General features: G+C 41.2%; 6 protein-coding genes across 8 annotated transcripts; 3 read left to right on the forward strand and 3 right to left on the reverse strand.

The window, feature by feature from the left end:
• Window positions 1-1359: 1359 nt before the first annotated feature.
• On the forward strand, window positions 1360-3121 carry LOC116197066 (non-specific lipid-transfer protein-like protein At2g13820). The gene is made up of 4 exons (XM_031527080.1): window positions 1360-1795; window positions 1890-1916; window positions 2065-2118; window positions 2625-3121. Exons 1-4 carry the CDS (start codon window positions 1447-1449, stop codon window positions 2837-2839), a joined length of 645 nt encoding a protein of 214 aa, XP_031382940.1. The 5' UTR covers window positions 1360-1446; the 3' UTR covers window positions 2840-3121.
• A 461-nt stretch (window positions 3122-3582) lies between these two features.
• On the forward strand, window positions 3583-8456 carry LOC116193564 (ATP-dependent RNA helicase SUV3, mitochondrial-like). 2 transcript variants are annotated; one of them, XM_031522309.1, is made up of 16 exons: window positions 3583-3925; window positions 4657-4777; window positions 4936-5057; window positions 5158-5348; window positions 5693-5833; window positions 5991-6113; window positions 6252-6329; window positions 6447-6615; window positions 6700-6812; window positions 6913-6993; window positions 7088-7153; window positions 7236-7300; window positions 7486-7531; window positions 7624-7740; window positions 7891-7982; window positions 8074-8456. In XM_031522309.1, exons 1-16 carry the CDS (start codon window positions 3865-3867, stop codon window positions 8189-8191), a joined length of 1704 nt encoding a protein of 567 aa, XP_031378169.1. In that variant the 5' UTR covers window positions 3583-3864; the 3' UTR covers window positions 8192-8456. The 2 variants fall into 2 exon arrangements, with proteins under 2 accessions (XP_031378169.1, XP_031378170.1); XM_031522310.1 differs by lacking the exon at window positions 6252-6329.
• Window positions 8457-8618: 162 nt separating this feature from the next.
• On the reverse strand, window positions 8619-10474 carry LOC116193565 (pentatricopeptide repeat-containing protein At3g22670, mitochondrial-like). The gene has a single exon (XM_031522311.1). It carries the CDS (start codon window positions 10332-10334, stop codon window positions 8694-8696), a length of 1641 nt encoding a protein of 546 aa, XP_031378171.1. The 5' UTR covers window positions 10335-10474; the 3' UTR covers window positions 8619-8693.
• Window positions 10475-10554: 80 nt separating this feature from the next.
• On the forward strand, window positions 10555-12603 carry LOC116193568 (protein RDM1-like). Of its 2 annotated transcripts, none has more exons than XM_031522313.1 (3): window positions 10555-10690; window positions 11467-11633; window positions 12100-12603. In XM_031522313.1, the coding sequence occupies exons 2-3, from the start codon at window positions 11477-11479 to the stop codon at window positions 12480-12482; spliced, it is 540 nt and encodes a 179-aa protein (XP_031378173.1). In that variant the 5' UTR covers window positions 10555-10690; window positions 11467-11476; the 3' UTR covers window positions 12483-12603. The 2 variants fall into 2 exon arrangements, with proteins under 2 accessions (XP_031378173.1, XP_031378174.1); XM_031522314.1 differs by having other exon boundaries at window positions 10574-10690; window positions 11384-11633.
• Window positions 12595-15391, reverse strand: LOC116193563 (pentatricopeptide repeat-containing protein At3g22690-like). The gene has a single exon (XM_031522308.1). The coding sequence runs from the start codon at window positions 15179-15181 to the stop codon at window positions 12623-12625; it is 2559 nt and encodes an 852-aa protein (XP_031378168.1). The 5' UTR covers window positions 15182-15391; the 3' UTR covers window positions 12595-12622.
• Window positions 15392-15483: 92 nt separating this feature from the next.
• Window positions 15484-18763, reverse strand: LOC116193566 (serine/threonine-protein kinase STY13-like). Its single transcript, XM_031522312.1, has 6 exons — window positions 17703-18763; window positions 17075-17196; window positions 16723-16931; window positions 16444-16618; window positions 16227-16361; window positions 15484-16039 (listed from the first exon to the last, which is right to left on the reverse strand). The coding sequence occupies exons 1-6, from the start codon at window positions 18037-18039 to the stop codon at window positions 15830-15832; spliced, it is 1188 nt and encodes a 395-aa protein (XP_031378172.1). The 5' UTR covers window positions 18040-18763; the 3' UTR covers window positions 15484-15829.
• Between the last annotated feature and the right edge of the window lie 4526 nt (window positions 18764-23289).

A 23289-nucleotide genomic window follows, 5' to 3' on the forward strand; every position in this document is an offset into this window, starting at 1 on the left:
AGGAAATCATCATTACAACCTCCAGCCTGTCGAGATAAATCCTTTTAGAACCCACAATTCAAGTCAAGCAATTCAGGCCCAGTATGACAAGCAGAACGGAGAATTTTACATGAAATTAGGGAATAAAACATAGGTAATAAAAATTAAAGCAACAAAAGAATTAGCTAATATGGGAAAAGAAAAAAAAAAGGACATGATAATATGATTTCAAAGAGGTAAAACGATAGTTATTCATAGAGGGGACAGTAGAAAAAATAAGAAAAAGTTATACGACTTCATCAAGTATCACGAAATCAATTTTCAGTAAGTCATACTGAATAAAAGAAGCAATACTATAATATACTCGCAAAGAAAGATCAAGAAGTCCAAACGAAAGGACATAAGATGCAGTCTATTACAATACATTCTCTGCATAGTTGAAGGGCAATTGACTCGCTGCAAAAACAGTACAGCTAAAAGAAGCATGGGTCATCTTTAAATGAAATTAGTACAAGGAGGACCCTATAATCCTCGATGATGCTGGCTCAATCCTTTCAAAGTGCAGAGTATCTAAGTCATGTCCATCAATGGGGCTTAACAGCAGATTCATCGATTCAAAATTCTGCTAAGACAGCGAATTCATGCGACAGTAATACGCCATAAATAATGTGCTCAAGGTATTTAGTGGGAGTGATCTTCATGCCTCTGTTCTGGCTAGCCACCTACTGTGAGTAACTGGAGGCATATAATTATGAGTAAAAAAAAAAAAGGTGCTCATCAAGTAAGACTACTAATCGGATTCTGAATTCGTATGAATCAGCACCATAAATGCCAGAAAGAAGAAAGAAGGTAACCCGGGTTATAATTTGTACACAAAATTAAGGCAATTCAGTACAACACCAGGCCATTGAAATATGCAAACAGAATAAGTGTTTTTTTTTTTTTTAGTGAGAAAGACCTCCAGTATTTATTTATTTAAATCAGTAGTTCGAATCAAAAGTCTGATACAAATGCATAAATAACCATCGCATTATATTTCTCATACCAATATGTTTGGTCAATCACATCGCACAAAATATACGAGCGAAATTGCGCATTAGGCAAGAGATATTGCTGCAATATGTAAAGGCTGCTCCGGGCAGAGCATGAAGAACAGAACCAATCAAAAGCCACCAAAGTCAAAGTCAACATCTGGGGTCCACTAGAACACCAGTACACCAGTCTTCACCTATGCTTTAACACTTGCCTTCCATACACTGAAGTTAGTTATATGGTAGTTGATCTCCAACACCAACTTCAAATTCCGTTCCCTGCTTTCCCTCCACAAACCACTCCATATATATATATATATATATATATATATATGTCTTCTTCCACTCTCTCCCTCTCAACTCGAAAACTTTCTAACTCGATCTCCATCATCCACAAAACTTTCTCTACTTCGAAGTCCTTCGAGAATAAAATACAATGGAGTTCTCTGCTGCACCGCCTCGCTTCATTTCGGCTTTATTCCTAGCTTCATTGGCAATCTCCATTAGTCCCGTGAACTGTCAGGTCACGACATCATGCACTTCTTCAATGATCTCGAGCTTCACTCCGTGCATCAATTTTGTGACAAACAGCAGCCCAAATGGGACTTCGCCTTCCCCGACTTCTGAATGCTGCAGTTCCCTCAAGTCCCTCATGGGCAGCGGGATGGATTGCTTGTGCCTGATTGTTACTGGAAACGTCCCTTTCCGAATTCCAATCAACCGGACACTCGCCATCTCTCTCCCTCGCGCTTGTAAAAAGACCGGAGTGCCCCTCCAATGCAAAGGTGACATAGCTCGTAAATTGATTTGCTGTGAGGTACATCTACAGATGTTGGAACTAAATTGCTGATGGAAAGTCGTTTTCTCCTTGATTTGCAGCCTCTGCTGCTCCCCTTCCTGCCCCAGGTAAATTTTCTTTTCAAATCAGAACATTTTCTTATATCATCATCACTACACGACTGATCCAAGTTCATAGAACTAAGCAAATTTCTTATATCCCATTCACATGAATAGCAGATTCAGTATGCTGAATATGTTTCCTTCTTTATTTCAGGTCCTGCAGCTCTTGGACCAACCCGTCCTCCGAAATCTGCTGACACTCCTCGAGGTAATTGCTCAGTCAGTTCGAATTAGTCCATCCACTCCCACATAAATAAATACCTGTCAGGATCTTGGTTTTTTGGACCTTAATCACCTGCAAATCACGAGCCTCGAGTGACTTGCAAAAAGGGAAAGAACGGGAGTGTGCTAAGAGGGTTTAGGGGTTCTTGGTCGGTATTTATAGGAGTCCCGAGATATTTATATCGGAATATCGTAATCTGTGCAGAATATTTAATAACAAATAACAAATAGATGTATTTGCCATATAATATATATATATATATATATATCATGAGAATATTTTAAAGATAATATGAAAGATATTAAGAGATAGAGGCAGAGAAATATGTTTAATAAGATTTAGTTACCCAATTTAGAGTATTAATGTGGGCCCAGAAAAGTAAGTCGGGCCCCAGACCGAATGGGTTGGTCTGATTTTCTGATCTCTAACAAAACCGATTTGCTCTGTGCTACATTTCTTATAATTGTGTTCTTGTTCTTACTCTCGAGCAGCATCACCTTCTGTTCCAGAAGCTGAGACACCCTCTCTGGCGCCAGAAGCAGACACGACACCATTCCTTACCCCGCCATCTCCCCCGACAGATTCAGGGACCCCAACAATGCCCACAGGAGTCCGTCCAGTTCTGATTCCATCCTCCACCACGACCTCTTACGTCGTATCACCAGCTTTACTGCTAGTTGCTCTCGGATCTCTTTTGTTCAACTAAATTCAATCTCTCTTTCGCCCATTTTGGCTTCATTGTTTTTGGGGCGTGAGGATTGTTATTTATAGAATTTATTTGATTCTTTGGAGCCGTATTGAACAATTATTGAAATAGAATATGAGTAGTATGAGAGTTTGTGTACTACATGTATTGTAAGGGTGGAAATAAAAGCATTTTTGTTTGTAAGATTTGCCCCCATAACCGCATGACAGTACCGGAAATAACTTGTATACCAAGCTTTGTGTTTGGTAGAATCAAATGCCATGCTCGTATTTGTTCATTGAACTACAAAGATCTGTCGAGTTCTGCTTCAATAGAATCGAATTGGTGGAGATATTGGCACTTCATAGTCAATGAGTGAAAGGGAAAATGTCCAAAACTTCCCTCCAAGAGAGTCGCCTCAATGCCAAAATTGTCCAACCACCGCCACCGGCCAGTCGGCCACCAACGGTTTGCTTACAAATGGCCATAACCACACAGGGTGTAGCGCATGTTCTTGGAAGAGGTTTCAGGTGGTGGGACTACTCATATACTATCCCTTTATTAGCTATTAGAAATTTTATTGTGTATTATATTAAGTCCGTGTGCCCTCTTTGTAATCGAGAAAAAGAAGGGTCAGAACCAGTGCCACATCCTGACCACGACAGCATGCCCAGGCCACGTTAAGCCTCAGAGCTCAGCCCAGGGGGCCCTCTGAGCCCGGCCCATTAACCCGCGCACTCATTTCCTTTCCCTCCCTGTTTCTGTGGGCACTCGCCTTCAATGGTGACCGTACCTCTCCTCTTCACATGGTCAAGCCGACACGAAATCAGCGCCCGAAGCTAAATGAAGGACATGACTTTCTCTCCTTCGAGCTCCGATAAACCAGTAGTTACTTCGTCAACCAAATACATACTTCGACCAGAACCGAACATGTCAAACTCGTCCTAGACACCCAGTTCTCGCTCTTGATGTTCCTCTGAGAGAACACTGCCAATTGGCCCAATTCATCATCGTCACCAACTGGGCAATCCCGGAAAGGTCGGAAAATGGCTTCCTGGTTGCTTCGCCGGAGAGTCTTGTCTCGTGCTGTCTCAGGCATTATACATGGTTCGAGCTCTGACTCTTTCCCATCCTCTTACTTGGTGATCTCTCTTGTGCTATCAATTGGTTGCTAAGAAGCTGGAGATAAGGGGAGCTCAATTACTGTCACTGCGCCTTTTTACGAATAAAGATTTTTCTTTCTTTGGTGGCAGTGTAATTTTGTCCATAGGCAATAAGAAATCAAAAAAATGTAACCAGAGCTGGTGATTTGCTGTTTTCTTGCGCATGTGGACCATTTCTGAATTTCTGGAAATGCCCATTTTGTCACTTCTAATCCGTTCTATCTAAAATCTGGAAGAAGAATATGTGAGTTCTGACTAAGGCGATCTCAAGGGACATTTTTTTTCTAAAATGTTCAACTCCACTAGAGAAAGAGGGAGCTGAGAAATATTTGTTGGGTGAGTGTGTGGAAAGACAAGAATGTTCATTTGCAGCAGCTTTTCATTAATCCGCCAACGTTGTAGGAAGCGAATACTGCAGCTTATGGAAGCTTAATCTTAGTACTATGACTCAAAGGATGAGTACTCAAATGTATCCATTTGTATTGTTGGGGTACCACTATGGTCTAGCAGATTTACAACTTCTTGTGATTCATTGAGTTGGGATCTAGGGGATTTAGAGAGATCTGGAGTGTGTGTATATATTAGTTCTGTGGAAGCTTAAAGAAGTGGTCGTGTGTAATTGCTCATATCGTTCTGCTGCTTCCTCAAGTTACTCACTCCTGTGTATGTTCCCAGGCAATGTGGAGCCCTCTTGGCTGCAGCTGGAATTGAAGATCGGATGTCTGAATAGGGTATTTAATGTAAGACAGTATGGAAGCATTAGCGGCACTAATAAATTTGACGTCACGGACTTGACGTAAGATGCTATTATCTTGCCACAATTTGTGACTTGATTTGATTATGATGATTATGAATGGGATAAATTCAATGACAAGAAGATCCGTTTGTATTACTGAAAGAAGTTAGTCCTACCATTATCTGTTCAAACTTTTACATGTATGTTAATCATTCCAGTTGCCCTCATAAATGGTACCCAGCTGCACGAAGGAAAAATCGCAAAGTTATACTCCATGTGGGTCCGACAAATAGTGGCAAAACTCATGGTGCTCTAAAGCAACTTGAGTCGAGCGCTTCTGGTATGTTGTCTGTCTCTTTGAGCAATCCAATGTTCTTCACTTAACCATGTTACTATAGCATTTTGGATTATGCATCTGCATCACTTATGTTATTCCATAGGGATATATTGTGGGCCTTTAAGGTTGTTGGCATGGGAGGTGGCCAAACGCTTGAACAAGGCGAAAGTTCCTTGCGATTTGATTACAGGACAAGAAAGGGAGGAAATTGAAGGTGCAAAGCACAAGTCTGTGACAGTGGAGATGGCTGATGTAAGCTCAGAGTACCAGTGTGCCATAATTGATGAAATACAGGTACGTGAACTCTTTCTAGCTACTTTTGCTTTTTGGTAACAAGTTATCGCGTGGCTAGTAGGTACTTGTCGGAAGTGCTTGGGTTCACAAAAACAAGAAATTACTAATGGTCCATCTAATGCTCGGAAAGAGAGAAAGGATGCATTTCCGTATTATAATTTTTATGTAATCCACTCCTGAAAGAGAATGCATGTCATTCCGTCATGCTGAATGGACAATCAATGGTAGAGGAAACAGTCTGCTTCGGAAAAGTGGTGACTTCTATTGGATTTCATTCCCTTGCCATTTCATAGTACCAAGGTGTGGCATTCCATTTATGAATTTTTATCTTGTGGTTGTTGCAGATGCTTGGATGTTTGACAAGAGGATATTCATTTACAAGAGCTTTGCTAGGAATAGCTGCTGATGAACTACATCTCTGTGGAGATGCAGCAGCAGTCCCTCTAGTTCAAGAAATACTGAATGTGACTGGGGATGTTGTTGAGGTCTGACATGCGTTCATAGGAAACTTTCTTGCAAGCCTTTTTTTTCTTTTCTCCTTTTGTGAGAGACAGATCTGAGGAATTTTATTTCAAGCAAACTTAGTAATTCATTTGAAACCGATGTATTCTATTTCACCAATTTTTCTCTATTATATTTTAGGTACAATATTATGAGAGGCTTTCACCTTTAGTCCCCTTGAAGGTTCCTCTTGGACCTTTTAAGAACATAAGAACAGGAGATTGCATTGTGACCTTCTCACGCTATGAAATATACAAATTAAAGGTCTGAATCTGTTCTGCCTGTAATTTCTCGTCTATTCATAATCTTAAGTGTGCAGAATACTGTTTGGCAATTTTTCTTAAGTTTGCTGCACTATCATTTAGTAATACTCCCCAAATTTGTCTCGCCTTCTAAATTTAGAGATATATTGAAAACGGAGGGAAGCACCTATGTTCTGTGGTTTATGGTTCTCTCCCACCTGAGACTCGAACAAGACAGGTATATGCACATGGTTGTTCCTTGATAATTATAAGAATGTTTTGCTACTGTCTTATCAAATGGTGCTGTTCTCCCTCCCCCTTGTTTTCCTAACTGAACTGCCCTTTAGGACTGCAGGCAACAATGTTCAATGATGCAAACAGCGAGTCTGATGTTTTAGTCGCGAGCGATGCCATCGGGATGGGTCTTAACCTAAACATCTCCAGAATTATATTTTCAACAATGAAGAAGTTCGATGGAATTGAGATGCGAGAGCTCACCATACCTGAGATTAAGCAAATTGCAGGTACCCTGATAATGATAAGTTGCCTAATCAGACTGTTACTTTTTCCTGAAAGTAATTGGTTTTTCTCTTTGATAATTACTTTAGGGAGAGCAGGTAGGTATGGGTCAAAATATCCAGTCGGTGAAGTGACTTGTATAGATGCTGATGATCTACCATTGCTTCACTCTGCTATCAATGCCCCATCTCCAACTATAGAGGTAATTGTACATTAAATTGGAGTGTGCATTTGTGTTTACTTAATCCACCAATTCTTGCTGATAATAATCTTTTTCAATTGACAAACGTCTTACTCTCTAGCGTGCTGGGCTATTTCCGACATATGACCTCTTGTTCATGTATTCACGCTTGCACCCAGAATATGGCCTTCAGCAGATTCTGGTACTTTGTCTTCTATTTGTTTGTTTTTATACATATCTATTTTTGTCCAGTGCACTTTTTTCCGTGTTCTTACCCTCATAACACCTTACAACAGGAGGACTTTGTGGAGAATGCAAAGTTATCTGATAATTACTTCATCGCTAATTGCGAAAATATGTTGGTATGTCCTGGCAGTTCATAAAAATATTTGCACAATGCAGTTTTGCCTTTCATAAATATTCTAATTTGTTAATCTCAATCAGAAAGTCGCTGCTGTTCTCGATCAGCTGCCGCTTGGTTTGCAGGATAAGTACCTATTCTGTATGAGGTAAGAAGATCCCACATTCAATAAGTGCTGTCCTTTCTTTACTTAGTCTCAACATTTTGAGATTGTGATATGATGATATCGTGTCTGCAAATGCTAGTCCACTTTTACTGTCTCCAACAAAGGGTGTAATTATGTTAAATATCGAGTCATTGTGCTTGCTGATATTAGTAAACATGGTTTTGCAGCCCAACAGAGATGGACGATGAGATTGTATCTCAAGGTCTTACACAGGTAAGATCATGTTTCATCCCTCCTCGAAATACTTTAGTATAATCTTCACGACTGGTGAAGCTGAGATAACAAATATTATTGTGCTCAATCAGTTTGCCCAGAATTATGCGGAGAGGGGAATCGTTCATCTTCGAGAAATATTTACACCTAGGACTCTGGAGGTTCCAGAAACCCATACGGCAATGAGGGATCTTGAATCAGTTCACAAGGTGAGGTATTGAATTAACATCAGTAAATATTCAGCAAATTATATGGGAGAAGTTCAATCTTTTTTGCAATTAAGGGATCTCATTTTCTGACTATTCTTCCCAGTGGATCTGCTGCTAAATTTTTTCTATTGCCTCTGCTTTGCAATTAAGGTCCTCGATTTATACGTGTGGTTGAGTTACCGATTGGAGGATTCTTTCCCTGACCAAGAAGTGGCTGCTTCACAGAGGGCAATGTGTAGCATGTAAGTAGAGATCAATTCGATGTGCTACTATTGATTTATCAGCGTATTTCTTTGACTGCAATCTTATGTTTTTTGCGTGCAAAATAATTAGGCTGATTGAGCAGTTCTTGGAAAGATTCGGGTGGCAGAAGCCGAACAGCAGGAAGTTACCATTGCGCAGAATTTCGGTTTCTCATTTACCCAAAGAAGTTCGATTGCATCTTCAATGACTAACGCTTGAATTCTCATGTTTAGCGATACCCATTTTTGTTCAGTTCTCTTTTTTTAGTCCCAAACATAGGATCAGAACAGACCAAAACAAGGTATCAGAACAACTGATAATCTGTCATTCCGTCTTGTTTCTATCGAGAAGTTCTTCCTTGGGTCATAGTGTCTTTATTTTGTTATTAGCAGAAATCTTTCAAGGTCACAATAATGTAATATCTATGTACATTACAAGCAATCCAATGTTATTATGATCATTCCAATTCAATATGGAAAGAGTTTCTTCCTCGCAGATCTGTTATAAATACTCGCCGAGTTTAAACACCTAGCCCACATCCAAAGGAATTACGTTGCGTCGGGCAATTTCTATGTTATTTGCATTCAGTTCCACTGTCATTCATCATACTGATTGAACACATTGGAGATGACTAATAGAGAAGAGAGCATGGAATCGATCCACAAGGTTTCCACTCAATTTCGAGTTGAACAAAGATATTCTTATTGCTGTTATTTTACAGTTGACATCAACTTCTCAGCATGCTCCTTTTCTTTCACCATACCAGCAGCATCCAGCTTCTCGATCAACAATTTACATATGGTCTCCCTCGGGGTCCACCCCTTTGACACCATTTCCTCAAGGAAAGAGCATGCTTTGTCGAGTTTGCCGCTCTTACAGAGCCCACGAACCAACAGCTCGTACGTCCCTAGGTCAATGCTGACATTGTTTCGCAACATATGGCTCAGCAAGAAGTGAAGAACCCTCATCCTCTTCTTCCTCGTGCACATCTTCAGTAGAGGCGCGTAAGTCTTAAGATCGGGTTGGCAGGATTCCTCCTCCATCTTCTTAAGCAACTTCAGGGCCACCAATTCTTGCGAACGCTCACAAGCGGCAGCGATCATGGTATTATATGTCAGTACATCACGGTCAACTCCCTCTGCTTCCATGTCCTCGAAGATCTCTTGTGCATCTTTAGACCTTCCAGCCTTACTCAAAATGTATATTAACGAGTTGTAGAACGAGGTGTCAGGGACACATCCTCGACTCTTCATCTTCTCGTAGACTCCCAGAGCCTCGTTTATCTGCTTGGCCTTCCCCAGAGCGTGCATGTAAATTGTGTAGGTAACAACATTCGGAGGACAGCCCTTTTGCGTCATTTCCTTGAGGATGGACTCAGCACTGCGGAAATCCTTCTCTCGGCAGTGCGCGTCAACGAAACACGTATAAGAGACAGAGTCAGGTCTAAGCCCGTGTTTCTCCATCTCTTCCATAACCCGTCGCGCATCGTCCAGCTTCCGGCATTTACAGAATCCGTGTATCAAGATATTAAAGCTCTCCGAACTGAGGCCTACTTCATCCTTGAAAGCCGAAAAGGCTTCTTCAGCACTCTCGACGCTGTCTCCCTTAACCATCGCGTCCATTAATACATTCAATGATTTGATATCCTTACTAACTCCGAACCGGTTCATGCCCTTGAATGCTTCAATTGCATCCTCGAACTTCTTGGCTTTAGCAAGCCTCCTGATTATTTTGCTCATGGTGACAAATGAGACATACCCTTCCATTCCACTCATCTCCTCGGCCAATTCCCACATCAAATGGAACTTCTTCGACTTCCCCAAGATATCAACCATGAGGTCACACACTTCCGGGGAATGCACATAACCTGTTTGTGATTTGGCCCAAGAGAAGGTCCCGAAGGCAGGCACCCAGTCATTGCTGAACCTCCTCAGAACCTGCTCAAGCAAGCTCTTTGACGGACTTGCGCCGCACCCATTTAGAGCCCGGACAACATCCTCCAGCGACCGACGATGGGTCTTCAAGATTTGGCACATTCTGTCGACATCGGAAATCTCTTCCTTGCCGCTCTTGGGCTTGTGCAGGGCCTTGGTGTGGTCGAGAAGAGGGTAACTCTGGACCCAGTCAGCTAGAGAAGGGATCACGAATTCGTCGCCGGAGTCTGCATTCTCCGGGCCGTTGGGATCGGCATCGAAGTCAAGCCAACTCCGCGTATCATGAAAACCGGACGACTCGGCGGCGGAACAGAGAGGGCGCCGCGAGATGCAGCGCAGAGGACAAGGAGTGGAACTTCTTAGGATTCCCGAAAGCTGAAGGAGCTTCGAGAGCTCAAGTCGGGTCTTCGGCACCATTTCCGGCGGAACTCCGGCGGGAGAAGCAACTGATCAACCGCGAGCGGAGAGAGACTCAAGATCAGCAGAAATGGCGGCCGACTCCAACTTCCACCGTATGAACGGCTTGGGCCGGAGGCACCAGGCGCTGTGAAAATGGGCTGAGCCCGGGCCCAACCCATCTAAGCTCAGTATGTGCGGGTTATTTTAACTAAATCAACTAGCAGGTGAGACTAGCAACGACAACACCTCAATTGGAAGGGAGAACGTAAATGCAGATTACGCTGGTGCGGATTCAATCCGCCATTTTCAGGCAAAGGGAGAAGAAGAGAAGACAGACAGACACATTCTCCGCTGCTTCATTTGTAGTATCCGAGGTATGTATGGCGGTCGTTCTCCCTCTCCCCGATAACCCATTTCCTCATTGGACACGCCCACTTCGTTTGGTTGAGCTCTGATTCTTGTTCTGGGTCAAACTAATCTTGAATTCACCGACGTCTGTGTTTGTCGCCGATGGGTTTCATGCGCACAGTGAGTTTAAATTTTTGTGGGTAGTTGAGAAGTTTAGTGCTTGATGATGTCGCAGTTTGGAGTGTCACTATCTGCTCTGATTCGGGGTTCTCTGGTCAATCTGCTTCTTGGGGATTTTTTTTCTTGATGGCATGCAGGGGCCTTGGGACTAAGTATATGCTTCAAGGTCGGAGTTAGGTTTCACCAGTTCTTTGGGCAAAAAAGAAGCATTTAACAAAACAAAATGGACAATTTGATCTAAAAAGTATATGCTTCAAGGTCGGAGTAGAAATTTGTGATGTTGTTGTCATTAAAGTCTTTCACTTTCGATGTTCGAGGCATCAAGCAGTATTGTGAATTTACCTAATATTGTCTTCCCTGTTGATCAATCAACAGAGTTGTCATTTATCAACCTGATCTGACATTCCGGTAAATAAAGTTCGATTTTGTATGTTCTTTGGCCTAGTAGCCTCCTTGGTGCACTGGGTTTAGATTCAGAAGCCACTTCACAATTCATCCATAGGTGTTTGTTTGATCCTTTCCGGTGTGTTTTGTGGCAGAGTGCCGGTTGTCAACGTCTAGTGAAATGAAGCGGAGGGGCACTTATGGTAATTTACTAATTCAACTCGTTCGTGTTTGGTAGTTTCGGAACCATGAAGAGGGCAAGGCCATGGGATGACCCAGTGGATTTCGTGCAGTCGGAGGAATCCTCCTCTTCTGATGTCGAGATGGAAAGTCCCTGTCCCATCAGCAAGCCTTCATCCATTAAGAGCACCATCGAGATCCCGACCAGGCAATTATCATCGGAAGGTACTAAGAGCACTCTTGAGTTGAAATTAGTATTTTCTTGCAGACTGTACCAATGTCTTCTCGAAAATTGATTCCCATCAAGTGTTAATTGTCACTGTGCTTCAATAGGTGAACCTAGAATACTCGGCGCTATCTATCATGGTGAATGAAATCTTGTCTTGTCTCTTTACATTTAATTGGAATCATAACCATTATCCACTCTAATCAAGGGCAATAGTCTGGAAATTGCGTTTTCTCGCCTCAGGAAATTCGAAGGAATCCATTATATAAGAAATTTTGTTTGCTTGTACTGGTTGCCGTAAAAGCAAAATCTTAGATGAGGAACAAAAAAGCTATTGAGTATGCATAATTCAGTCAACTGTTAGATTTCATGACAAGAGGTAACCCCGGAGGTCTCATCATCTCATTAGATGCTCTCTCTGAGCGAACTCTAAAATAGTGATCTTTTCAAAATGCTGAGATGCAGAAAGACTTCTCCAAAGGGCAGAGATATATCAGCTTTACATGAAGCAGATCCCAATACCCACTGAACGTGGTTCTTTGGTTCCTTGTTCCTCATGGACCGAGCTCGGAAGATCACTGAAGGTACTATACCGACAGCCTCTTCATTACCTCACCAACATCCTCCTCAAGAAGTGGGACCAGGAGAGGATTGGGACCAAGGATGAAGACCAGCCATTGGATGCGATAATTCACCCAGCCAAAGCCGAAGCCACCATTTGGCTCGTCGAAGAAGTCCACCGGCTCACCTCATCTCATCATCATCTTGCCCAACTCTGGCTCCTCAATCCACTGTACCAGGCTTATGTCGATTCTATTGTACCAGAAGTTTACTCTAAAAAGCGTTGAATCTGGTGCAGTTGAACCTGTTTAATGTAATAACTGAGATCTGTGCTGCTTGGCTCTTTGATAATTTTTAGCGCAGTTTAATGAATCTACTACAATCATGTAGCTTATCCGATTGCGAAAATCAAGAAATGCAATTTCATTCACCAATATTCCCCGCAAGAACACAGCCCCTGTCTGAAAAAATGAAACCTATTATTATCTCTTACAACAATTTCCCGATCATATACTACTGAGACCAACTTAGCAAATGCATGACAATCAGAGCATATTCGAAGATTTTTCACGACACGAACTGGCATCTTCTGGCCTGTACTTATAAGTCCATAAGCAATGGCGAGTTTCTCACTGTGTCGACTGAGGAGGAACCCTTTCTCTTGCTCATCGACATCGAGCAGAACAGTGCTTAGATCAGGGACATGACCGGTGTCCCTGAGCCTGCAGTTTATCTCATCAAGCATCCTCGTAATATGTCTCATTTCCGGATGAAATTCGTCTCCTGAAGTAAACTCGTGAATCATACCACTGATCTCTACCGAGCTTGACCCAGGCACCTTCTGGATCCCCTTCTCCTTCATCCGAAGCCTCACCTTGGCAACATCTGACCATTTTCCTTCTGATGCGTATACATTCGAGAGAAGAACAGGGATCCCAGTCTTATTGGGATTCAGTTCGTTTATCCTCTCAGTAGCATATGCTGCCATCTCAAGGTTCTTGTGTTTCCGACATGCCGCTAGAAGAGAAGCCCAAATCACGTCATTGGGCTCAGACGGCATGCCTTTGATGAAATCTAGTGCTTGTTCGAGCAGCCCAGCTCGACCCAGCAAATCGACCATGCACCCGTAGTGAACAATCAGCGGAGAGATTCCGTAGATTTCCTCCATAGATTTGAAGACACTCCATCCTTCTTCCACCATTCCGGCATGGCTTAAAGCTGTGAGGAGCCCAACGAATAGCACTTCATCGGGCTTCAATCCTTCCCTTATTATTTCATTGAAAAGTTCCATTGCCCTCTGGCCATTTCCTTCCATTGCCATAGCACCGATTGCTGCAGTCCATGCAGAGACATCCCTTTCCTTCATCTTGTCAAACACGAGCATTGCACTCTGCGGGTCCCCACACCTACCGAACATATCGACTAGGGCTGTAGAAAGTCGCATATCACAGTGGATATCGTTCTCCCTTATGTATCGGTACAACCACTTTGCCAGACCAAGGGCTCCTAAATACCCGCAAGCAGATGCAACACTTACTAAAGTCACCCTATCAGGTTTAACTCCCTCCCTCTGCATTGTTCGGAACAGTTCTATCGCTTCCTCGAATGAACTTTCTTGTACTAAGGCACCAATTATAGTATTCAAACTGACGAGGTCTCTCTCTGGCATCTCTAAGAAAATTTTCCGTGCTGACTCCAGATCACCATTCTTGATGTAACCTGCTATTAATGAGTTCCACGAGACTGTCGTTCTGTTTGGCATCCAATCAAAAACTCTACAAGCTAGTTCTGTTTCTCCACACTTCATGTACATGTCGATCATCGCATTTGAAATATTTTCCCACCTTTCTAGTCCATTCCTCAAAGCATAAGCATGGCAGGATCTACCTAGAGCAAGCTCATCCAAATGTGCACAAGCTGAGACTACAGATAACAACGTAACCCTATCAGGTCGCAGCCCCTCCCGTAATAGCATCTCATTCAGTATATTAATTGCTTCTCTTGCCATCCCTTCACGGACATAATTTGACATGACAGTGTTATACAGAACCAAGTTTCTATCTTCACATTCATCGAAAATCTGCTTTGCATTACCAAAAGCTCCACATTTCATGTACATATCAACAACAGCATTCGCCATGTGAGTGTGAAGCTTCACACCCAGATCATCAATATAAGCACATATCCTCTTCCCCAGTGAGAGATCCTGCAACTTCGAGCATGCAGAAATCACGCACACCATAGTAATAGAATTCGGCCTAATACCCGAATCCACCATATCAAAGAACAGTGAAACAGCTTCCCTCGGATTTTCCCCTCTAGCATAACCACAAATCAAACTAGTCCAGGACACGACATTTCGCTCACCCATTCCGTCGAACACCTTCTGCCCATCATCCATGTCCCCGCACTCGAAGTAGAAATGTATGAGAGAGTTCTGCACATAAACATCCCCGTCCCAACCCGTCTTAATTGCAGCTCCATGGACCTGCAACCCTTCCGCAAACCCATTAATCTTCGTGCAAGCACTCAACACGAACGGAAAGGTGTACTTATCAGGCACTACACCCTTCACCGCCATCTGAACATACACCAAGATCGCATTTTGACCCAGATCCAACAGAGAATACCCTCTAATCAACGAGTTATACGTAAACAACGACCCATCATCAACACCCTGGCTTTCAGCGTACTGTTCGAACACCTTCTGAGCATAGGCCAAGCTCTCGGGAGTGGCCAACTCAGTGCATGCGGAGACGAGGTTACTGACAGCCGAGGAGCTGCACGAAAGGCCCTTCTTTGTCATGTGGCAGTGTAACTGTGAGATTTCATTCAGGCTCTTGCAGCTCTTCAGCGACCCGATTACAGGAGTCGAGTGTTCTGTGGCGAGTGATTGTTCATTTTGGCGGGGGCGAGCGTGAGGCTCAGGGACTGCCGAGACCGGCGGAGGCGACGGAAGAGTGGAGGGTAGAGTGGTTATCGTCATCGTCGTTGCTCCCTCAGGCTTTTCCAGCACCAAGGATTCCTAAACTAGCTTGTCTTCCTTTTATAGTGTTCGATTCGACTTTGAAAATGCTCATTTGATGCGAATAAGGTTGACGCCAACAACGGTTGATCTTCCCACAAAAATTTATCAGTAACATGTTCTAACTGTAAAAACCGGTGCGTTTTCAGCATTTCATCCCCCACAGCATTTGCTCGCACTAAAAAACAATTCCTTTCTTAATCTGGATAAGCCGATACCCGAGTGAGAATTATTATATATCGACTGAATATCTCATGATTTCATCGTGAATAACCAACTCTTTTTCCAATATGTCAAATGTTGCTTACAAATAACCATCATTGAACTTTAACATCTTCAAATTAAAAAGAAGAAAGGAAAAGATCATATGCAAGCAGCTGGAGAGTGAATTTGAGTAGCACGATTCAAGAAATCGTGTTGCAGACTTTGTCGACCTGAATCGAATTACATGAACCATGAATTATTACCCAAAAAAAAAATTATTACCGGAATAACATCCAACCCGAATCACCAAATTGCTCATCTCCCTTCCTCCACCAGTAAAACATGAAATATAAACTGACGACAATCAACAGACTAAGATTGGTCACTGGCTAATGGCGGGTGGTTTCATGAACCACGGGTAGGAGCAAAGCAGAAGCATCCTGGAGGAGCCTCATCATCGGGGGTCATTCCTCTGCCCTTGCTGATATCAATCGCCTGCAGCATCCGAACTACCTCTTCCATTTCTGGGCGCTTCTCAGGGTTCCCATCCCAGCATTTCCTCATGACATTTGCCAGGGAACTGGGGCAACATCGAGGAATCTCAGGTCGAAGATTCTGTCAATAAGAACCAAAATCAAGTGTCAAAACAGTCGCAATGAACAAAACGTCCGAGCCATTCTGAAGTAGAAGCAGAATCCAATCCAACGATCGCATAACTTGTCCTTCCACGGGGCAACTTTTCCAGCTCAGAACTGCCAAAATGTTCATCTAAAAAATTGATACTTGAGAGTTTAGATACAACCTGACGGACAACCGCTGATGACACATCTGCAAAACTCAGATCGGGATAAGGCATGTCACAGCAGTAGATTTCCCACAAGCAAATACCGAAGCTATAGACATCACAGCTTCTGCTGTAAGGCTTTCCAACAAGAACCTACAAAAAAACGCCATCTTAGACACACTGGACTGGAAAGACCAACTTCCACCGTATGTAGCACGAGAATCCAGAGGGTTACCTCTGGAGCCATGTAACCCAGCGTCCCCGTCTCCCCAGTCATGTCCCTCGGATTTTGAGCTTCGACACGTGCAACTCCAAAATCAGCAATTTTCATTCTTCTCTGAGAGTCTAACAGCATGTTCTCTGTTTTAACGTCACGATGCACAATCTTCTTGGAATGAAGGTAGCTCAAACTGCACGTAGAAAACAATTACGCATGCAACTTTTTTCCAGGATAAAACTTATCGTAGACTTTTTTATCAGAAAATGAAAGAAAGATGAAAATGATTCCATCTACCCTCTAGAGAGATCAAGTGCAAGCTCGATAACCGTCTTGTACGAGAGCTTCTTTCGCCTATTCCTTATGAGGAAATTTTTCAGTGACCCACCAGGAAGATACTCGACGACCACGCAACATGCTGTAGATGGGACAGAATGGTTAGCATCGCTTGTAGAGTTTTTCGATGGAATTTTGAGGCTTGAAGTTCCCATTGAAGCTCCGATAAACTGCAACAAACATAAGTTAATGCATTAGAAGGGCCAAATAACGAAGAGGTTTTATTATCAGGAACTCAATGCCATGTTCTTTAGTAGGAGAGTTTTCATCACTAACATTAAACCAGTAAAAGGCTACAAAGAGGTCTCATTACTTTTGTGACGTTAGGATGGTCGAGCTTGTGCCAAACAGCAACCTCTTGCCGAAATGATGCCCGCAGGGCAGCGGTTTCAGCTGATGTGGCAATTCCATCCTCACCCCAGTCCAACAACTTCACTATAATAAATGCAAAATGGTATAGCATTAAGAAATCTAAAGTTCATGAGAAGAAAGGAAGAAAAAAATTATTTAAATTGTAGGCACAAATTGCCGTTGGATCTGGAACATTTCTTTCGATGCAAAGTGTCTCAGATAACAACTGATTCACCGAGCTTGTTGTAATTCCATGAACCGGAGAGGAATTACGAGACCAAAAGTCAATAGATTATGAAATAAATCGTCTCAGCTCATCACTATAGCACTTTGTAGCAACAAAGAAATGTAACACAGAAAAAAACAATGCCAAAAGTCAATAGATTATGAAATAAATCGTCTCAGCTCATCACTATAGCACTTTGTAGCAACAAAGAAATGTAACACAGAAAAAAACAATGCCAAAAGTCAATAGATTATGAAATAGATCGTCTCAGCTCATCACTATAGCACTTTGTAGCAACAAAGAAATGAAATACAGAAAAAACAGACAGCCGCAGAGGAAAACAGAGCAGATGTTTGATTGCTACCTGCAACAGCTTGGTTATCATAAGTGCCCTTGTAAACAATTCCATAGGTTCCGTGAGCTAAGACACTGGCGATCTCCAGCTTCGACAAATCAATCTCCCACTCTTCCTTGGGCCTTTGCTTCTCGATGTTCCTCGACCAAACCCGACTCAAGTGCTTCTCAAGCTGTATGTCCAAGCTCTTTATGTCAAACTTATCAGCCCTGACATACATATCTTTGCTACTCTTATTTCCAACACCCTCCTTCACTTTCGAGTTCAAACCTCCCGTCTCCTCCTCCTTCCCCAGTTTCTCAGGCGTCTCCACGCCCCCGACATACTCAGCTTTCTCAACATCCATATTCAGGCAACCAAGAAGCCCTAAGGATCAAGAATTAACGACACCCAGATAGAAAGATCAAATTTTGAGGCAAACCCGACAAAAGTTCGATCAAATTATTAATCTTCCCATAATACAAATAATATAGGAACTCATATTCTGCCAAGACAATCCACGTTCCTAATACCGATCTTTGACTCCCCGCAAAATTGGCCCGGTTTTGGCCTTCAGCAGCGCCAGGACCGCTAAGAAAAGGACCTCTTGATACAGCAACGATATCAAGAAAATGGTCAGAAGGATTGCAATATGGAAGTGCAAATCTCAGAAAACGACCCCTGAAGCGACTGAGGCCAATGACCCTATAAGAATATTTCAATAATGGCGAGGCAAATCAACAAGACTGCCCCCTCTGTGCAAGAGGATGGATGTCTGACTCCTGCTAAAAGGATATTCGGAACATATTATTAACCCCAAAAAATAAAGGAATGAAATTTCGAAAAGGGAGAAGTTGACTTGGAAAACAAATTAAAGAAAATGGAGGATGACGAGAGAAAGCAAAGAGTCGGTGGCCGTTAAAGCCGCGGAGGAGCAAGTTTGGCCATGATCCACTCCTCGTGACATTGGAGAGAGAGAGAGGGAGGGGATGTTTGTTCTTAAATAAGAAAGTCCCACGTAGGACGATGTCAAGCTGGTCGATTAGGATGAGGAACGAGAAGAGAGAGAGAGAGAGAGTTAGTTGAAGCGCAGGATCAGCTCTGTAATCTGTTTGCCGGGTTTTCGCAACGAGATTACCGGTATTTTCTCGGTGGACCAGTTTGTTATGCCCTTCGGAAGAGATTATCCATTTTTATCGATCAATAGATGAAAGGATATTATATTTTTTATTTTATTTTTACCCTGCAGTTTATTATTGAATCTTTACTCCTTAATAGGCTCATCAGCTCGATCATCGATCAGTCTGAACTCATTGAATTTCTAGATATCATCAGGTAGTGCATGCCTGAAAGAAAACATTGAATAATAAGATCTAAAGAAATCGTATAAGAACCACATTTTTTTTTTGGTTACTTTGTTCTGGTGAATTAAGTGTCGAGATGGTCATGAAATGGATATGAGACTGAACATTTAGGGTTTGTTTGGATTAAGAATTAAAATCACTTCGATTTTAACTTTAACTTTAACTCAACACACTACACAACAAAAATACACATTTCTCAAGTCAAAAATTTTAACTTTAACTTTAACTCAACACACTATACAATAAAAACACACATTTCCCAAATCAAATTTATAATCCCAACTCATTTGTCCTTTTCCACAATCAAAATCAAAGTTATTTTAACTCTAAATCCAAATGCACCGTTAATCTCCTGTCCAAAATTGGTTGACCAGACTTGGTGGTATAGGATGAAAAAAACTTATTAAGTGCGTACTTTACAATATATTATAAATCCGAAATTTAAAATTTAGATAAGATATTGGTTTGAGGAATTTGAGATAACCCGCTAATTTGATCTTCGAAGGAAGTTATGATCATGAGATTCTCTCTCATAATACTGAGACTTGGTAGTTTGGGCTGGGCAAGGTCGTCCCCAAAATTCGGATTTTAATGTATTTATCCAATATAACCATGTGTCCAACAGGGTTGCAGTCAAGTGGATTAACGAGTACAAACCAAAAGACCAAATTAGAGGCGTCATTTACTAAGAATAGCTGAAACAATCGACATACCGTAACATCCACGCCGTCTATGACGTTGTCGGAGTCTTCGAGTTTAGAGGACAAATTCTCTAGTTATATTATGCATTCTTCTTAAAATACGAAAATAAGCTCTTGGCACACTTCTGTTCATTGCCAACACAAGGCATGAATATATGTATCCAGCTCAGTGTATACCAAAATACATTCTAAGAAAGATGTATGTGCGGATGTGGTCATCAGGATGGCGCCAGGGCTTGTCAAATTATTACTATTAATATAACCAGTAATGTCGTGAAGCTCCAACTTATACTTAGGTAGTTCTGAATGATTATAGCAATGGTTGATTATCTGTAATTTAATTACGTTATACAATCTTCAAAAGAATTTTAAAAAGACGGCAAAAAAAAAGTTTTATAAGTAGATTGTCGTTGCATGCCTTATTAACATACATGTCGTGCCATACGACTCGTCCAACGAACTATTTGCTCCGTAACACAGCTAATAGTTGAATATTTTTTTCAATCAAATCATGGATATTATTTCCGTAGTAAAATGAAAAGTTCATATGTCTATTACAACAAAATGAAATATTCAATAACTAATAAAAAGACATAATTAGTTTCACCATGAATATCGAATCTCAAATCTCTTCGTTATCAAGCGAGAACGTGCGGTATCGCACTGCAATCTCTTTGATAAATGATTGGCATGTTTACCTATTCACATTCACATTAATTAGTATATATATAAAAGGCCACCTGGCGGTTCCTTAGATACTTTGGGGCAGAACATTCTGCTGTGCTATTTGGACAAAAGATGCATCAAAATTGGCAGCCAGAGTCCTTGTCTACTTGGAAACCATATCAACAAGGACAAGTTAACAATCCAAGGGGATTGATTTTTAGGATCTATATGTGGGTGGCTTCTCAGGGGAAGATTCCTAGGGCCAACTGGTGCTTGCTCAGATACTATCCTTGTGAACCTATTTGATTCCAATTTAAGTATCCTCCAATCAGGATTGACCGAGCAGCTGATAAATTTTAACGACTACTAAATTTACCAAGTAATAGTGATACATAGTGATATGTAATATTGTCTTATCCGATCATATCTTGAATGTAGACGATGAAACACATATATCCACAATCTATAAATCATAATTTGATGATGTAATCATGATAGAGGGGCTGCAATTGATAAGACATTGACCCGTATGACATTTCTCATAGGGCTCTCAAGTGACACGAAAGGGTTCATTACTGGACAGTCTTACATACCGAACATAATCTTATATAATGAGTCTAAAAAAGAATATCATGTGATTTTAGAATCAGAACTGATATGATGCACAAAATTCGACATTAACATTACGAATGACAGTAATCTATGCAGTGCTGCAATGTGCTAAGATTTGCATAATACAGGCTGGTGAAATGAACTAAAAAACTTTTTGGCAATGTTAACAAAGCTCCACGGAAATTTGTATTGGCATGCAAAGAAAGCCAGCTTTAGGTCGTTCTCTAGTCAAGAGACATGCTCATAATTATGGTTGGAAAAAAAAAAAAAAAAAAAAAAAAAAGGACAGTGCAAAGATTTCAACTCCAAAAAGGAAAAAAGACTGTTTGTCTCCCTGTCTACTATAGTGGAAAATTCAAGTCAAATCAAAGTTTCAATGCATGGTTACTCTCATCAAGTTTAGTCAGATTTTGGTGGACCATGGCACTGTAAATGAGTTGAAACTCACAAATGAGTTGTTTTTTACTCTCTTTGTCTCATGACATCTTCTTTAGAAAAGTTTCATTAGCCAATTGATTTCGGGTGCCATATAAAATACCCGTCATGCATCGGAAATTTTATAACAGCACAAGCAACACCTAGCTGTAGGTTTTAATGTATATCCATCAATTAGACCTTGAACGTTAATAATCGATTGAAACTCACAGTCTTCTTTATTAATCAAAACATTATTAGTTTCCAATAATATGGTTGAAGAAAAGAGAGAATGCGGAAGAAAAATATAAGATGTTTTAGAGATTATTACTTTATTAGGCTCAGGCCCAGTGGTGAGAGGCCCATCAACGATGAAGGCCCAATACACAAGGTATTGAGTTGGTTATATCTATATATATGTGTGTGTGGATCTTTTTCATGATAGAACATATACTATTTGAATATATTAGTACCTAACTAACTAGTACCGACTATTGTGACCCGTGAGTTTTTTTCTTTTTTTTCCTTGGGAATCATATTGATGAAACTACTTACTTCGGGAAAGCTGAAGATTGAAACTGATGTCCCTTCAAAATTTTGGGGTAAAATCAAAAAACCAAACACCCCCAACGTAAGTCAAAACTATGATTAAAAAAAAATAGAGAGAGAGAGAGAGAGAGAGAGAAAAGGAAATTAGGAATCATATTCTCTCCACATGGGTTAAACCGAACCCATTACTGGGAGTTGGGGGTTGACAACTTTCGAGTTCAACACTTCATCATCATATGCCCAAAACACAATGCTTTTGTTTAATGAGTTGGAGAGGAGTCATAATTTCACAAATAATCCAAAGCTAGATGCAAAAATTCAAATAATGACTCTTCCATTCGTATATACACACATGAATTTGCAATACATAAATTCAAATGATTATTACGAAAATTAATTAGTGGGAATTTTCTAACAATCGCGCTCACACTTGAACTAGTGCGGGACTAGTGCCAATATTATATAATGTGGGACGAAGACTTGAGTGAGCTACGTTACCTAAACAAATTGCTGGCATTCTGCAAGGCATATATAATATATATGCACATATAGTTGTGTGTGTGTGTATATATATATATATATATGTAAAAGAGATGTCCTCATGCGCTTGTCGATAACTCCGTTTCAAAGTGTCATCACCAAAACAACAAATGCAACTCTCCAAAACAGCACGAGTCCGTCCGCTTAGCAACACCACAAGGAGCAAACCAAAGACCCACCGCTCATCGACATGCATGCATCGTGCCGAGAAAAATTGAACAAGCAATTGGGTCAATAATCATCGATTGCTATGTTCAATGTGTTGAGCTTTCATATTCGGCGAGTTGCATTTCGAGGACAGTCGCTATTACGCTAATGTAGCTTTCTTAGTACCGTACGGGTAATCAATTTATCCGAGCTGTACAGGGAGCTTGTAACTCAAATTTTCTGATCCAGCTAGCCCTTACTAAATATAATCGTTGGAATTATAAACCTTGCACCTTTTCTTATATAATTTATGCTGAGCGGAATTATAAACTGTACTTGCTTAAATGTGTTGCAGCTAATTACATATGGTTTAAGCATGAGAAGACAAAATAATTTGAGCATCCCCGTATATAGAGAAGAATATAGAAACCAAGACGTCCTTTATTGTTTGTCATTTGACTTTAATCGAAGTCAGTCCAGTATAAAATATAACACCATGCACAACAAAAAGAACAGCAACATCCATATATACACACACACATCCACATATATATAATATATGCATTTGTATAATATATATATATGTGTGTGTGTGTGTATCATGTACACTGAGCAAAGTGAATT

Source organism: Punica granatum, chromosome 2, assembly GCF_007655135.1.
Source record: "Punica granatum isolate Tunisia-2019 chromosome 2, ASM765513v2, whole genome shotgun sequence".
NCBI lineage: Eukaryota > Viridiplantae > Streptophyta > Magnoliopsida > Myrtales > Lythraceae > Punica > Punica granatum.

What these genes read in the sequence shown, in the direction of transcription:
- LOC116193565 (XM_031522311.1), bottom strand. Translation starts at nt 10,334, where the DNA reads ATGGTGCCGAAGACCCGACTTGAGCTCTCGAAGCTCCTTCAGCTTTCG.
- LOC116193568 (XM_031522313.1), top strand. Translation starts at nt 11,477, where the DNA reads ATGAAGAGGGCAAGGCCATGGGATGACCCAGTGGATTTCGTGCAGTCG. An exon ending in CAGGCAATTATCATCGGAAG is followed by an intron (nt 11,634 to 12,099) that starts GTACTAAGAGCA and finishes GCTGAGATGCAG; the next exon opens with AAAGACTTCTCCAAAGGGCA.
- LOC116193564 (XM_031522309.1), top strand. Translation starts at nt 3,865, where the DNA reads ATGGCTTCCTGGTTGCTTCGCCGGAGAGTCTTGTCTCGTGCTGTCTCA. An exon ending in ACTTGAGTCGAGCGCTTCTG is followed by an intron (nt 5,058 to 5,157) that starts GTATGTTGTCTG and finishes GTTATTCCATAG; the next exon opens with GGATATATTGTGGGCCTTTA. An exon ending in CCCCATCTCCAACTATAGAG is followed by an intron (nt 6,813 to 6,912) that starts GTAATTGTACAT and finishes CTTACTCTCTAG; the next exon opens with CGTGCTGGGCTATTTCCGAC.
- LOC116193563 (XM_031522308.1), bottom strand. Translation starts at nt 15,181, where the DNA reads ATGACGATAACCACTCTACCCTCCACTCTTCCGTCGCCTCCGCCGGTC.
- LOC116193566 (XM_031522312.1), bottom strand. Translation starts at nt 18,039, where the DNA reads ATGGATGTTGAGAAAGCTGAGTATGTCGGGGGCGTGGAGACGCCTGAG. An exon ending in TGGGTTACATGGCTCCAGAG is followed by an intron (nt 16,362 to 16,443) that starts GTAACCCTCTGG and finishes GTTTTTTTGTAG; the next exon opens with GTTCTTGTTGGAAAGCCTTA. An exon ending in CATCAGCGGTTGTCCGTCAG is followed by an intron (nt 16,040 to 16,226) that starts GTTGTATCTAAA and finishes TCTTATTGACAG; the next exon opens with AATCTTCGACCTGAGATTCC.
- LOC116197066 (XM_031527080.1), top strand. Translation starts at nt 1,447, where the DNA reads ATGGAGTTCTCTGCTGCACCGCCTCGCTTCATTTCGGCTTTATTCCTA. An exon ending in AGTGCCCCTCCAATGCAAAG is followed by an intron (nt 1,796 to 1,889) that starts GTGACATAGCTC and finishes CTTGATTTGCAG; the next exon opens with CCTCTGCTGCTCCCCTTCCT. An exon ending in TGCTCCCCTTCCTGCCCCAG is followed by an intron (nt 1,917 to 2,064) that starts GTAAATTTTCTT and finishes TCTTTATTTCAG; the next exon opens with GTCCTGCAGCTCTTGGACCA.